Raw genomic sequence first — 14,822 nt, forward strand, 5'->3', positions numbered from 1 at the left:
ATTTATTAGCTGGTTATCTGGATTCTTTATTGTTTGTCTGAAAGATGCACAGTTGAGTGCAGTGAAATCTATTTGTTATCCTTTAAGCTACTCCACATTTTCTGGTGTTTGCATAGAGCTAGGAAATATCAGGTACCATAATGCCATTTCCATCCAGCTCAGCTTCCTTGTGCTGGATAGACAGACAAATTTCTTTAAACCTGAAATGTAAAAATCAGTAAGCAGTGGCAGGTAAGGGCCAACTTCAGCTTTAATATTTCAGGAGAATAATATGTAGCAGTTTTTAACTCTCCAGCCATTCTAGTTCATACCAGCATGTTACTTGGCTTCTCTCTAAGAATTTCATTTATGCAAGATCCATTTCCTCTGCACTAGCACTGGTGGTGTAATTGTTTGCTTATTACCACAAGTTAAAGGAAGCTCAGTAAGCACAGTCTGGGTTGTAGAACAAAACACTGACTGGCTTCTGGAAGGAAAAAAAGGGAGGATGAGAATGAAAGGACCACCAAGGGTGTGTAACCAAATACCAGGAATTGGGCACACTGCTGTGCAATACCAAGGGTATAACTGTTTCTTCTAATGGTGAAGGTGTGAGGAATGAGACACTTATGGACTGTTGAAAAATGTTGTGGCCTTCTGTAAATTAAGGCTGTAAGGAGATTTTATCTGGTTGGTCTGTTGGCTGTCTCTGAAACAAGCAGTGTGCCAGTTTGGTGAGTGTAACATGTGCTGCTTGAGCACTGAGCAGTAGCAGGGATTGAGAACAGGGCTGGTGGTGGTCTGCCTGTTGCTTTTGTTTAGACATCCATTTTTCTCTCCAACTAGAGGACCCCCATATTTGGCCACACAGCAGGAGCCAGGTATTGATCTGAACCAACATTTGGCTGTGCACATGTGTGTGGGGTGGTGGAGAGGGTCCCCATGCCAGGTGTGTGTGTGCATGGGGCAGGGCTGCAGAGCCCCCACAGAGCCATGGGCTTGCTGCTGCTCCCTTCCCCTCCCCTCTGGATGCAGCCAGTCAGAGTCAGGGCTGCCTCTGGCACGGGGGGTCAGCAAGGAGGAGAGGAGCCACAGACCAAGGGCAGGAGACAGGAGCATGGCAGCATGGTGGGTGTGGAAGGAGACAGATGTGTGAGAGTCAGCCTGAACATGCTTGGCTCAATAGGTTTGCACTTCCTTGGGCAGCCTCCTGCCCAAGCTTAGCTTAGCTCTCATACTTAGCTCTCATACTCTTTATCCCTTCTTCTCCCAGCCAAACAGGGAGCCAAGTTAGTACTTTTTTTACCCCTGTGGTGTTAATGTTGGTTTTGTTCATTTGTTTTCTGTGAGGGCTGATTGGAGGAGGGCCTGCCCCGTGAAGTCCTCATAGAGCTGTCCTCAAGAGTTAACCTTCTGGTTTGGTTACAAGATGGATGAAAAGGCTAGAAGCATTTTAGATAGAACTTTGCTCATTTTGTTAGCAGTTTGTTGCCTAAGAGAAACAGGAGGCATCTCAGGAGGACCTACAGGAACCAAAGATTTAATATGAAGGCTGCAAAGTGCTATGTTTAACAAATAGTAAAATGAGTGTAGAACTGATCTGTTTTGGGATGCTGAAACCTGGTTTTTTAAATCACTATATTGCAGATGTAAAGAAATGTTAAAAAAAAACCCCAAACAAATGAAAATAAACCCAACACAAAAACCCAACACGTTTTCCTGGTGGTTTTGTCTTTCAGAATCTGCACAGATTTACACACATTCCGTCAGGGAAGTGCTTGGATCGCTCCGAAGTCCTCCATCAAGTTTTCATTTCAGAGTGTGACTCCAGTAAAGCAACACAAAAATGGGAAATGAACAACATCCTTAGTGTGTAGACAGACAAAACCTACCTACTGACGTGTTCATTTGTACAGGACTGAAAATAGCCTGAAAACTGCTGCAGTTATTAACTTTGTACAGCTGTGAGCCTCCTGGCTTGGATGAAGGACATAGAGGAACTGTGATTATTACAATAACATTATCATCCGCAGTTAATGTTTACAAAACTGCTTTACCTTAAACTCTGTAGATGTTTACATCTTTTTGTTTCAAGATGTTGGTAAATTAATGTGCTGTTAGCTATGGTTCATAGGAACATAGTTAAAAGCGTTGTCGTCTTCTTTGGGATTACACTCAGGGGTCTGAAGGCAGTTTTTTTACACACACTTGAAAAGGTTGTAGTAATCAGATTTTCATAGAACTTGGTGATTATCAACCTGTTGTATATTTTTATTTAATTTTACATCTTACTAAGCACTGCCACAGGTTATTAGCCAGGGTGGCCTTCTCTCACAATCATGCTGCTTTTTTGGAAGATGAATTTGAACATATTTAGTGCCTCTTTCATTTCTCTCTTTCACAAGGAAAGCATTTGTTGGAAATTTGCAGTGGGTTGCTCTGAGCTGTCACCAGGGGTAGGGACCAGCCGTACCACCCTGTGTAATTAGTGTGCTAACAAAGACAAATTTCTATTGCCAGTTTGGCTGCTCTGCTTCGACGGAGTGCTTGGTACAGTGGAAGGAAGACTGTCCAGTTTAGTGCTAATGTGGTACAATTTGATGGAGGTAAGCACCCTCACAAATCCAAGAATTAAGAATTTATAAGCACTAATTTGCTTGTTTAAAGCATGCCTTACATAAAAACAATTAAAATAAACAGTAACAACAGAAAACAGGCTGCACAATTATGTAAAACTTGGAAAGAGTCAAATACTTCATTTATACTGCTATTTTGAATGGAAATCACTTAGAGGTGGACTAAAACTTATAATTAGGAAAAAAGCATCCAGCTACTTAACACATCTGCGTAATTCATCACAAGGACATCTGTCAGCCAGTTTGGATGCCAGATTTCGATTCCAAAAGAGAAATGGAAATCCTGAAATCACACTTGTTCGTACTAATCTTCTTGTTATTTCTGTCATTCACAACTCCTCCAGAGGGATTACAAACACGAAAAACCAACTGCTTGGTGCTACAGTGTACAGAGTAGAATGTGAAGAAGTTGTTTCTAAAAATGTTCTGGAAAGGAGTTGATGCAGACTCCCTTAGGAATATAAATAGTGACTCCGAACAAATAGAGAGGTGGAGAGGAAATGACTTATCCTCACTTCCTTTGTCCAGATTTTGTAACTTAAATGTTGACATCAGTGTACTGATTCCATAACTGTTGTCCCTATAACATGTCACACAATTAAGTATGACTAAATACTTCCCTGAAGTCTAGAATAGCATTGCATGCAGCTTCCATTGATGTTAACAAGAGTTATGTATCATATTTGGTGACAGACTTGGATCTTTATAGGGCTGTCAGCACTGATCTATTAGTTTGGGATCTTTCCTAGTTTCTTTAAACTTTTCATCTATCCTTTCAGAGCTATGAAAAATAGAAAATAAAGGAGGGAGAAACTGGGGAAAAAAAGGAAAATAAGGTTTTGTGCTGGTACTTGTTCCTTGTGTGTGTGAAAACTGACTCCATTTGTGTGTTGGGTAGATTAATTTAATCATACAACTATGCATAAGAGAAAGAATGGTGGCACATAGATTGTGCGGGTGTGCATTTTAAATGGGTATTATGTGCAATTCATTGAAAGCTGATGCTGTGTGTGAATATGAATCTGTATGTGAGACTGAAACCTTACAAAACATGAGATCATAAGAAGCTGTTGCTGTAATGACTTTTTCCTACTAGATCTGGCTTGGAAAAAAATAATTCCCATTTTCTTGCTTTGTAAGTTGATGATAATATCACTATGCATTTCTACATATTTTATAAATTTGATTTATGCAGATTTTGATACACTGTATGTTTCTGTAGAAATTGTATAAATCTTTAAAAAATTTATTAGGGAAAAATCTGGGAAGCCTATGTATATCTTATGGGTTGCTTGTTTTTTAGGTGAAGTAAATAAAATATTTGAATTTTTTGTTTTACTATACTTTTACAGAGTAAAAATGGATTATTATCTTTTTAGAAACACCCATATCTCAAAATCTAGGAAACTTCAATGTTGCAGACTTACAAATATTAAATGTGGTTTATTTTAAATTTTATCTAGGTACCTTTTGTTCCATCTGTGGGGACTCAGGTTTTTCCCAGTGAAATGAAAACTTAAATTCCCACTGAGGACTGACACATGGACATATCACCTGCCTGATATAATTAGGTAGACTTAATATGTTCATAGAAAATGAACTTGAGAGTAGAACCAAAGGCCAGGTCCAGTTTATATTGTTTTTACCGTGTCTTATCTTAGTTCATTTATGTTTCCACCAAGAAACATGTTTGAGTCAAACTTTATTTTTTCCTGGGAAGGTTCCTTAGCAAAGGAGGATGTAAATAAATCAGGGCATGAAAGACACAAGTTCTAAGAGTAGTGCTGAAATCTACAGGGCTTTTTCTACAAATGGGATTCTTGCTTCCCAGCCATATCTGTCAGTGCACTTTTGAGTATTCAGATTTCAAAAAGCTCTTTTGACAAAACCCTGGAGTTATGTGACAGACTATTCATGTAGGCAACACCCTTTTATGTATGGAAACAGGGAGCAATAGGAAGGAGGGGACATCTTTCTTTATTACCAGAGATCCTGGCACCAGGATAACCTACAGCAGAACCTACAGGAGTACCAAAGACGTTGTCCCCACTGATGGGTTCCTAGAATCAGTGCATTCCCTTTCCCTACTGCCAGTCAGTCTCCTTCACTATTGCCTGCTTCTTCCATACCATTTGCCTCCAAACAGTCCCTAAAGCCAAAACTTATCAACTTACTGCTCTAAAACTACATCAAGAAACTTGAGATCTATTACACCATGTCAGAGATGTTAAAATTTTATGCTTAACTCTTGATCTGTGAGCCTTCTTGCAAGGAAAAGCAAAACATACCACTGCCTGTAAAAACACAAAAGGTGCTTTCGTAGATTTTTGCTGTATATAAATCACAATTTTCCTTTTACCTTAAAAAACATCAAATTGTGCAAGAATCTATGAAGGCAAAGTAATAAGGAGATCTTAAGAGCATGAAGAAGAAATTATCTACACTTTTGAACACAAACTTTGTTTCTGTAAAAGCATTTATTGTTTGTTCCCTGCTGGTGAGCTTAGATCCATCAACTGTAATACGTGTAAAGAAATAGGGGGAAACAAATTGGCAATGTTTCTGTTTCTGGTTGTTCTCGTTCCTGTGAAAGGCATGAGAATGCTAGCTCTTGCTGTGTTCTGAAATTCTACCCTGCTTACTTTAATGAGAATAATCTGAGAAGTGTCAGTGGCTATCTTCCAGGGTAATATGTACTTCCAGGGAACATCAGAAGTGGTTGCCAGCATTTGGTCCTCTGGCTGTTGGCTTTACTTACCCTGCAAGCCTCCTCTGAACTCCTGCAGTGCTGGATCTGTAAATTGTGTGGCTTGGCTGGCACTATATAAAAGGACTCTCTACGTAGAACGAATCTAGTTAGGAAAAGTGATATAGGCTGTCAAAAGAATGTAGGTGATTTTGGCTCCCTTGGGTTTTGAATAAAGCCTAAAGCATAAACTGTGAGTGACCCTGAAGTCTGAAAGCAGTTTGGCCCTCCTGTCACGGGGAGCCTCAGTCACTGCTGCCCCGGGTGTGTGCGCTGCTGTGAGCTGTCCCCCGCGTCGCGCTCCGCTGCAGGAACTGCTGTGGAGCTCACAAAAGCTGGAAGAAGTGTTCATGTGGATTTTACATCCCAGTAACCCAGGTAATGCTTAGTTACCTTTGTTTTTTAAAATCCTAAAAATCTAAACCATTCTTTATATGGAGGAACTAATGAAGTGTTCCCCATGACCACATAATGTGGGGCCTGTGATATTAAAACTAAGGTGTCTGCACAACCTTTGGGATTTTTACCTCATTGCACTGCTCTGTGGCTTTTCTGATCAACAGTGTGTGTGGATGGAGCCTCTCCAGCAAAGTAGTGATCTGTGGTGGCTGATGGGCCTGAGCTGACTGATGAAAAATGCATGTTCCTTCAGTCAACAGGTCAATGAAGGTGACAAGCATCCAAGTCTGTAAGGAGGAGCTAGAGCTGCTGAAACACCAAGATGAAAAGGTTTGTTTGCATGTTAGAGCCTTACTTTTTCTTACTAATCAAAGAAACACGATTGTTTTAGGGATAGGAACAATGTCCTTTCTGAAGTGGAGAGCAGCTAAAGCAGGGCTGAGGGCTGGGTGTGTCCAGCAGCTCTCGTGAATGCAATTGTTCAGTGTGAAAACAGATCTGCCTCCAGTGATCTAACATTCAAATGATGTTTCTTGTGCAAGAGTAATGCCTCCTGCACAAAAAAAAAAAAAAAAGAAAGAAAAAAAAAAAAGAAACAGGTGGGGGAAGCAGCATAGCTCTAACTCATAATAAAAACCAAACAAATGCCTGAGATGAGTGTGATGGCAATAGCAGCCTTCTGAGCCTTCTGGCTGAATGTCCCTGGCAAAGGGAAAATGAATGGAGAGATGATATTTTACTTCCCTGGAAAGGGCTGCTGGTGGCAGTGTGTGTCAGCTAAGAAGGCAGCATGCCCAGACTGCTGTTAAACTACAGCCTTCAGATGAAGAAGCACAGCTTGGAATGGGCTTTCTGAACCATGTGAAGGCACTAAGGTGGAAATGGGAATTAAAATACAGCCTTTCCCCTTGAAATTTGTGGGAGGATTTCCCCAGGAAAATAATGTAGGGCAGTATCTTTCTAGAAGCCCTGAGATAAGGCAGGAGTAGGTCTTTGGGTACAATGTCTTCTGTCCCACTGTGTCATTCTGCACAGGAGACCCCAAGCCCTGCCTGGCAATGCAAGCTTTGCCAGCCTGAGCCTGTGAGATGGCTGCAGCACCTTGCCAGAGCCCTCAAGGTCATCACAATTGCCCAACAGACAGCTACAAATGCAGTTTTTATGTTTTTATTTCTCAGACAGCAGAAACCGTGGAAGAAAAGTAGGACTGGATGAAAGTAGAAGCTTTCTGGAAGATTCTTGTGAGTTCATAAGAAGCAGAGATTTGGGAAAAGCTGACCAAGAGAAAAAGCATGGCCAGTTCTGGAAGTGCTGCTATTCATGCTGCTCTTTTGATTGCACTGGGGAATGCACTGAAGTCCTGCCTGTCCTGAAGATGCCAAGGAACCTCTAGAGATACAGCTGATCAGCCTGGCAGTGGGAAGGAAAGCTGTCTGTCCTGCCATCTGGGAGAGAAGGTAAGACGGTGTGGGGTGTTGCTGAGGAAAACAATTCTGTAACCCTGTAGCAGAGTGGGGTCTGGTTACCATTTATACTAAAGCTTTTGAGGATAAAGTGATACTGAACAGGTCATTTCCAGCTGGAGATAAGAAACACTCCTGGGTGTTTTTTTCCTGTAACATCATCCCATTATCTTCCAAGTCAGTATAAGAAAAATGGTTTATGTCTATGTTCCAGAATTATCATGGGCAAGCTGAAAAATATTTTTAATTAGGATAAGAACCGAATGTGACATTAAAACGTTAAGCACATGCAAGATCAGATCAAAAGTCCAGGTAGCACAGCAGCCTATCTCACTCAGAGGTCAGAAGGATCAGTGTGGTCAAAGAGTGCAGGGCAGAGTGAAAGGTTGCTGCAAGGATACTTGTATGACCTTGTCTCTGCTTCTGGCATTGTATAACTCAAACACTTTCTGACGAGAGATGGCATTTCTATTTAATAGTGTTAATTCCTCCAACTGCTGCTTCAATCTAGGCAGACTTTAGTCATGTGTCATCTGATTTATGCAAAAAGTTTTAATGTTTCTGAAGAGGCATGCTGGCTCTGCCGTGCACTCCTCTCCTGACAAATCAGTGAGATACAGGTGAATTATGAAGCCTTGTTAAAAGTCTTAATTCCTGAAGGGGTGGTCAGTGCTGGGTCAGTGCAGAGTTCAGCCAGCCAGGAGCTGCTTCCAAGGTAGCAGCACTGACAATAGCAATAAACACTCATTTTTCAAAGGGCTTTTCAGAATGTTGTGGTCTTGTCCATACAAACATCATCCCTCCAGCTCTGCTGAAGAAATTATTTATGGGTAGAAACTTTACCATTAGATGTTTGGGCTAGGAAATTCTGACAATAGCCATACAACTTACAGGTGGAACACTGGATCTGCTAGCTATAAGGATTTTTCTGGTGGTTGACTTCATATTCAGTCCTGGAATATCATGAGCCTCTCCAACAAGGAGGCCAAGGGAGATTGTTGGTTTCAAGATGTCAGGATAATCAGAGCAATGTACCGATTCACTTACTAATTGGTGCTGGCCTGTGACAATTAAGTAATTTGAGGAATTTGTGTAGGGAATCATCTTTTTTATCAGGTAGATCTGAATCTTATGTTATTCCACAGTGAGGAGATTTAATGCATCCCTGAGGGGCTGAGTGCATTGGAGAATGCAGCAGTGAGCTCAGCATCTGGGCTCTGTTATGGGGTTCTTGACACTGGATTCAAATAGGATCACAGAAAAGCAGATGGGTTGTGATGCAGCTCAAACAAGAGGCCCAGCAATTTTTGGAAATGCAGAGCCTGCTGGCCAAACACTTTGATTTTTCAGGATGTGTAAAGAAATAGAAGCCAAAATGAGAAAACAAACAGAAAAATCTATGCTAAGGCAACCATCACTAGCACAGCAAATAATCCATGACTGAACAATATATACTAGATTATGTACCAATGTTATAGACCAGATGCCTATGATAAACTGTTATGAAAAAGTTCAGTACATCATTGGCTATTCAAAGGTAAAACTCCTATTTCATTCTTTTTCTGATTTTCTCTCCACAATCATTTGCAACTTATTTAGTGTTCTAGGAGTTTTAAAGCCTATATATACTGAATCTGTACAGTTCCCAGGTCTGTAGCTGTTCTAATCAAGACACACACACACACATGCATATTTACAATTTTCCAGGCCATAGGTTTAGCTTTGGAAAAATAGGACCAGCTTTGTATATAGGCTTTGTTCTTTGATGTCCTAAGAAAAGGGAAACCTTCTATTCTTCTAGGAAAACGATAAGGCAATACTGAATAAGTGTTTTGTTTGTAACTCTTTTAGCTGATAATGCCTAACAATCTGTTTGCTTTTCTAGCAAACATTCATTATGTCTTCACAGAGTTATCTGTTACAGCTCCAGCATCTCCTCCAGACTAATGTAATATTATCCCATATTACCCAAAACTTGAATGTTAGGCCTGCTTTTCCCCTTTCACATGTGATAGGAGAGCACATATTAACATGTAATACAATTTGTACTAGAACCATATTTCACCTGCTGGTTTTCCTGTTCTGTCTCTTCAGACTGCAGTCTGGCTTTGCACATCTTCACTGTTAGCTCTTCTTATTCATGCAAGATCTTCCATGGTGACTTGCTTCTTTTATGAGAAGTAGAAAAGCTCAAGTAGATCTAACCTACCTGATCTCCTTTACCTCAAGGTTTGCAGATTTCTTCAAAAAATATTTACAGCTCTATGGAACATGATTTCCCCTTGTGGAATCACAAGTTCTGTTTAGCCATTTGTCCAGCAACTCTCAGCTGTACTGTGGCTCCCACCAACTTGTCATGTGGTCATTCCTGGTCCAAAGCTCTCTGCATCTCCACTGAAGGTTTTCTAAAAATTAGTGTTGTGTTTGTGACCTTCCATTCATCTAGCACTTAAGACAGTTTTAAGTGAAAAAAATATAAAGCACGGTTCAAAGTTCAGCCATTTCATCACTTGAATTTCCTTAGAACTCTTGGATGAATACCATCTGTCTTGTCATTTTGCTTCAAATTCTTTTACACTTGGATTTGAGACAGATGCTTCACCATGCCTCTTCCATTAAAAAATTTTGTCATGAAAACTGCCTGAAACCCCTCTCTACAAGGTTAAAAAGTTTTCTTCTAGGCATTGCTACTGTATCTTGAGCATGCATTGTCCCTGGGAGTCTGGCAGCCCTCTTGGTGCATGCATAGGCTTTGGATGAGTTAATTTTCTTCCCAGTAGCCGGTACAATGCTGTATATTGGATTTAGGGGGAGGATAACGTTGATTTCATTGTCACTGAGCAGTGTTTACACTTAGTCAAGGACTTTTCAGCTTCTCATGCTGCCCTGGAAGCCAGGAGGCTGGGGATGCACAAGGAGCTGGAAGGGGTCACAGCTGGGACAGGTGACCCCCACCACTGACCAAACAGATATTCAATGCCAGAAGAGTCAGCATATAACTAGGGTGAAAGCTGGCTGAAGGACACTCTTTGGAAAATGGCTGGGCATTATTTGGTTGTTTTTCATTTGCATCACTTCATCTGCATTTTTAAATATTTTTGTTATTTTCCTTTTTACTATAATTTATTCATTTATTATTATTTTATTTCAATTATGAAGCTGCTTCTATCTCAAGGCATGAGTTTACTTTTACCATTCCAAGTCTCTCCCCCATCCCACCGTTTGGGGGAGTGGCTGTGTGGGGCTTGGTTGCTGGTTGGAGCTCAGACGCAACAGATGTGTTTGAAAGTTGTTAGTCTGTTTTCTCATGTTGCTCTGATGCTCTTTTGCTTTGCCACATATTGCTATGTCTGGCCTGTTGATGTGTGGGGTTTTTTTTGGCTTTCTGGTTTAGAAATAACTTGAACTTTCTAAAAATTGCTTTCCTACATTTGTTATTCTCTCATTCTTCCTCTTTATCCACCTCAGACTTATTTTTGGCGAACTTTTGGTCTGCTTTACTGTGTGGGATCTTTATGCTGAATGTCTAGTGCAATGTGACAGTTCTTCCCAGTGCCTGCAAACCATTTTGGGCATTCCTTTTAGTTTTGGTTTTAGACCTCCCAGTTCACCTCCAGTGAGTTATTTCATAAGTTTGTCCGTATTGAGCAGTGATGTGAAAAACTAATTTAGCTTTTCTTCTATGGCCTTATCTTTACTGAACATTCCCTTTATACTTTGATTACTTATTAGTCCTTTCAGCAAGCACTCACAGATGGGCATTACATGAACTCCCTGACCTGACACATCATATTTTATAAACCTTAATTTGAACGGAGTAATTTTCATGTACTCTTTTCCATTTGCTTTTATATTGAACATCCTTCTTGCAAAAAGGACAAAATATGGGGTTTTTAAAAAAATTTTAATTATCTTTAGTCATGGCATCATTCTCAGTTGATAGGTCAGCCTGGGGCAGTTTTTGGTGTGCAACTTGTAAGGACACCTGAAGGGTTGTATTTTGTTTCAATTAAAAAAAAAACCAAAAACAAGCATTTCAAAAAATCAAATTAGTCAACATACTCTGACTTTACCCCTCCATTGCAGAAAATTTAAATAATCTTATCAGAAAGACTCCGTGAAGCATCACTGTTCTGCCCAGGGACAGAATGTTGGAAGTGAGAGGATGTGGGAAGTCTGAACAGGATGTGGTAACAAGATCAGCATGATCTTGGATACACACTATAACAGGGAATTGCCTCTAGATTTTTTGAGTTGAGGATGCAGGTGTTGTAGGACTGTGAATTCTACAGCAAAACATGTTCTTGAGCACTGGAGATGCTGTTCTGCCTTTCACTTCTGGTTTATGCCTGTGGCTTCAGGAAATCTGAGCCTGAAAAATGGAGCCATTGATCTCACCTGTGCCAAGTTATCTCTGGCAGGTCCAACATGTAAAACAGCAGCTAATCCTTCTGATGGCACTTAAATATCTCAGGGGCACGGTGGGGAGGAAAAAGAAACTCCTGGTGTTCTAAGGCTCTCTAAGATTAACACCTACTCCAGTATAAAAATATTTGAATTGCCTTTACAGTTACTTAATTTCCATGCTTACAAGAATATACTGTTTTTCTCAAGCCTCTTGTTTCAGAAAGTGCTGTTATCTTTGACCTATTCAGTGACATTTACCATAGTAAAGTCCTGAAAACACTTTTTATCTTACACATAGTACAATGATGGGACACAAACTTACTTCATAAGCTAATGGACAATAGGGACACATTTTAAACAAAATCTTGGAAGCCTGCCCTTTATATTACTTAATTTTTTAGACATTACACATTTCAGGGCTGGGCTTTTCAAGGCCTAATAAAAGTTATTTCCTGGTATTTAGCTCAACAAATTAAACTTGAGCTATTTAGTTTAACTGTAGGATCTCAAATTTCCCAGTTGAAAATATTGTTAGGTACCTAGATTTAAGCCTTTATATATATTAAAATAAAGAGTGAGAGCCAAGAAATAGTATAACTGGTGACACTGTTACAACCACGAACAGGAACGCATCAGGAGCACTTGTTCTTTACAAATGCCTTCTCTTTCTGCAGCAATCTACTGGGGGTAGACATTCCAACATTTTTCATGCAGTTCTGCAAGCTGTGTATTTTATGAGAAGCCAGTAATACTAGAGCCAGGGGGCAAGGGAAGGAGTAGCAACATCTGGGAAGACATGCCCCTAACCACATCTGTCTTATAGCCAAGGCCAGCGACCCTGAGCTCTGGAAGAGAAGGTTCCAAACATTCACTCATTATCAGCTCCTAAGGCAAAACAAAGGCCTGTGCTTCAGCAGCCTGGGGAAAGATAATCCAGGAGTAACTATCCAGAACTTCACTACTTGAGAGATTTTTTTTCACCCACAAGGTAACACAGGCAAAGGCTACTGTAAGGAAAGCATCAGTTTTAACAAATGGCAGTGGGAGAGGAAATCAGTTAAAGGAGTTTAAGTGGCAGCAAAAGCTCCAGGAGTCAATGCCCAAGGGATTTGCCAGTTCTGCAGTAACAGCAAGAGCACAGGAACATTGCATGTTCCCACAGAGGATTCCAGTATTCTGGGGGTGCCCAGCCTCTCGGAAACATCATGAACACAAAAAGAATAATGTACAACATTTTATTACAAAACTGTTAAAAAAGTAATACAATGCAACAAAATACTACAAAATATAAGATCAGCTATTAAGCTACCTTTGTTTTACTTAGCTAAAAAGAAACACCTGGCTATCAGTCACTGAATTTCAATAAAACCATTAAATATGCAGAAACAGCAGAAACATTCAACAACTTTTGTTTTTCCAAACTGAACTGTAGCAGCCATTGGCTACTGCTTACGTTATAAATTGAAGTCTCCCTACAAAGAACCACATTACCTATACACAATTCTGTACAGATTTTTATACTGAAGCTAACAATGAGCTGCACTTGAGTTCACATTCTTAGCAAAATATTGGATCCCGAGCATAAATCTTTACAGCAGGACATTCATTTATTCTTCATCCTCATCATCTTCTTCCTCTTCTTCCTCCTCTTCCTCTTCCTCCTCCTCCTCCTCCTCTGGCTCTGCTTTCTTCTTAGATCCTGCAGGCCTACCTGGGCCCTTCTTTCCTGCATCACTCTTGCTCTTGGCACGATATGCTGCAATGTCCTGCAAGAAAAATGCTTTTAAGTTGCTAGCACTAGAACACTGAAGACAAATCTGCACTGCTTTGGTATTTCAATGCTACTGTACTGCATAGGTCAGATACAGTACATGCAAAAAAGCAGAATTTCCACCTTGGGACTTTCATGCTTAAATCTTTAAGCAAAAGAACATGCAATGCAGACAGTTTTAAGAATTTTATGACCATGGTGCTTTGGAGTCTGACTACATTTATTTTAGCAAGCAGGTGACCTGTTTTCTGGTAGTAAGGCATCTTGCTGGTAAAATCTCTAGACATGCAAACCCACGCCCAGGCTCACTGTAAGGGTTCCAGATACCTGCCCTGCCAACCTTTCCATGTCTTCTAAAGGCTGATAGAAAGCATGAAGCCCCTTATAAGCCCCTTATGGTGTGGGTGCAAGACACAAGTCATATATTTACAGTGAGCTCCACAACTTTAACTTTTTTGTATTACTTTTACTGTACCTTTTCATACTTCTCCTTTAGTTTTGCAGCCTTCTGTTCGTATGGCAGTTTATCTTTAGCCGACTGTTCAGACCACATTTCACCTAATTTCTTTGCTGTATCTCCAATAGACAAGCCAGGATGGTCGTTTTTGATTTTCGGACGGTGCTCAGAACAGAAAAGGAAGAACGCAGATCTACATCGAGAGACAGTGATTAAAGTTAAGTATCTAGCTATTGAAATACTTTTTTCTGTGGGGGAAGGGAGTCATAGAAACACTCACGGTGGTCTTTTAGGAGCGTTGGGGTCCTTTTTCTTTCCCTTCTTCTCGCCTTTGGGAGGAACATAGTTTTTCATCTCCCTGTCATAGCGAGCTTTGTCTCCTTTAGCCATTTCTTCAAACTTTCCTTTTTCCTTGCTTGACATTGTCTGTGGAGACACGGAAGGGAAAGAAGAGGCTGGATGAGATAAAGCAGCTACTGACCCACTAACGCCTAAGCAGCAGCTGCTCCCAGGGATCTTTTCCCAGCAGCCCGCAGCAGGGGCGGGGGCTGGCCCGCCAAGGGCTCAGCACGGCTCGGCCCGGCCCGGCCCCGCTCACCTTCCACCGCTCCGAGCACTTCCGCGAGAACTCTGCGAAGTTGACGGACGAGTCCGGGTGCTTCTTCTTATGCTCCTCGCGGCACGTCTGCACGAAGTAGGCGTACGAGGACATCTTGCCCCGCGGCTTATTGGGGTCGCCTTTGCCCATGGCGAGGTCGGCGCGGGTCCCTGCGGGAGGAGGTGTGTGGGGAGGCAGCGTGAGGCGGGGCCGCGCCTCAGGCCGCTCCCGCCTCTCGCCCGCCGGCGCCTTCCCGCCCCAGCGCGCCCGGCCCCGGCCCCGCCCCCGCCGCGGCCCCTCTGCCCGCGCCCCCCCGCCGGGCCCGCGGCCCCTTCCCCGCCGGGCGCCTCTCCCCGCCCCCCGCGG

General features: G+C 41.6%; 2 protein-coding genes and 1 long non-coding RNA gene across 5 annotated transcripts in view; 2 read left to right on the forward strand and 1 right to left on the reverse strand.

The window, feature by feature from the left end:
• GALNT7 (polypeptide N-acetylgalactosaminyltransferase 7) overlaps positions 1–3,958 on the forward strand; it is a 70,872-nt gene extending 66,914 nt beyond the window's left edge. For all 3 annotated transcript variants that reach the window (XM_071432074.1, XM_071432075.1, XM_071432076.1), the window contains exon 12: positions 1,719–3,958. In XM_071432074.1, the coding sequence (XP_071288175.1) occupies positions 1,719–1,856 (138 nt within the window). In that variant the 3' untranslated portion in view covers positions 1,857–3,958. The remainder of the gene's footprint in view (positions 1–1,718) is intronic.
• A 1,804-nt stretch (positions 3,959–5,762) lies between these two features.
• Positions 5,763–14,145, forward strand: LOC139592356 (uncharacterized). Its single transcript, XR_011679993.1, has 3 exons — positions 5,763–6,090; positions 6,939–7,217; positions 13,987–14,145. It is a non-coding gene; the product is annotated as an uncharacterized lncRNA (long non-coding RNA).
• On the reverse strand, positions 12,852–14,606 carry HMGB2 (high mobility group box 2). Its single transcript, XM_071432079.1, has 4 exons — positions 14,457–14,606; positions 14,139–14,284; positions 13,877–14,051; positions 12,852–13,396 (listed from the first exon to the last, which is right to left on the reverse strand). The coding sequence occupies exons 1-4, from the start codon at positions 14,604–14,606 to the stop codon at positions 13,238–13,240; spliced, it is 630 nt and encodes a 209-aa protein (XP_071288180.1). The 3' UTR covers positions 12,852–13,237.
• Between the last annotated feature and the right edge of the window lie 216 nt (positions 14,607–14,822).

The sequence above is a fragment of the Agelaius tricolor genome, unplaced genomic scaffold (assembly GCF_023055355.1).
Source record: "Agelaius tricolor isolate 1412-34295 unplaced genomic scaffold, bAgeTri1.0.p SCAF_8, whole genome shotgun sequence".
Classification (NCBI taxonomy): domain Eukaryota; kingdom Metazoa; phylum Chordata; class Aves; order Passeriformes; family Icteridae; genus Agelaius; species Agelaius tricolor.

Coding starts and splice junctions, on each gene's coding strand:
- HMGB2 (XM_071432079.1), bottom strand. CDS start 14,606: ATGGGCAAAGGCGACCCCAATAAGCCGCGGGGCAAGATGTCCTCGTAC. Junction 14,285..14,456: donor AGTGCTCGGAGCGGTGGAAG/GTGAGCGGGGCC, acceptor GTGTCTCCACAG/ACAATGTCAAGCAAGGAAAA. Junction 13,397..13,876: donor TAAAGGAGAAGTATGAAAAG/GTACAGTAAAAG, acceptor TTTTTCTTGCAG/GACATTGCAGCATATCGTGC.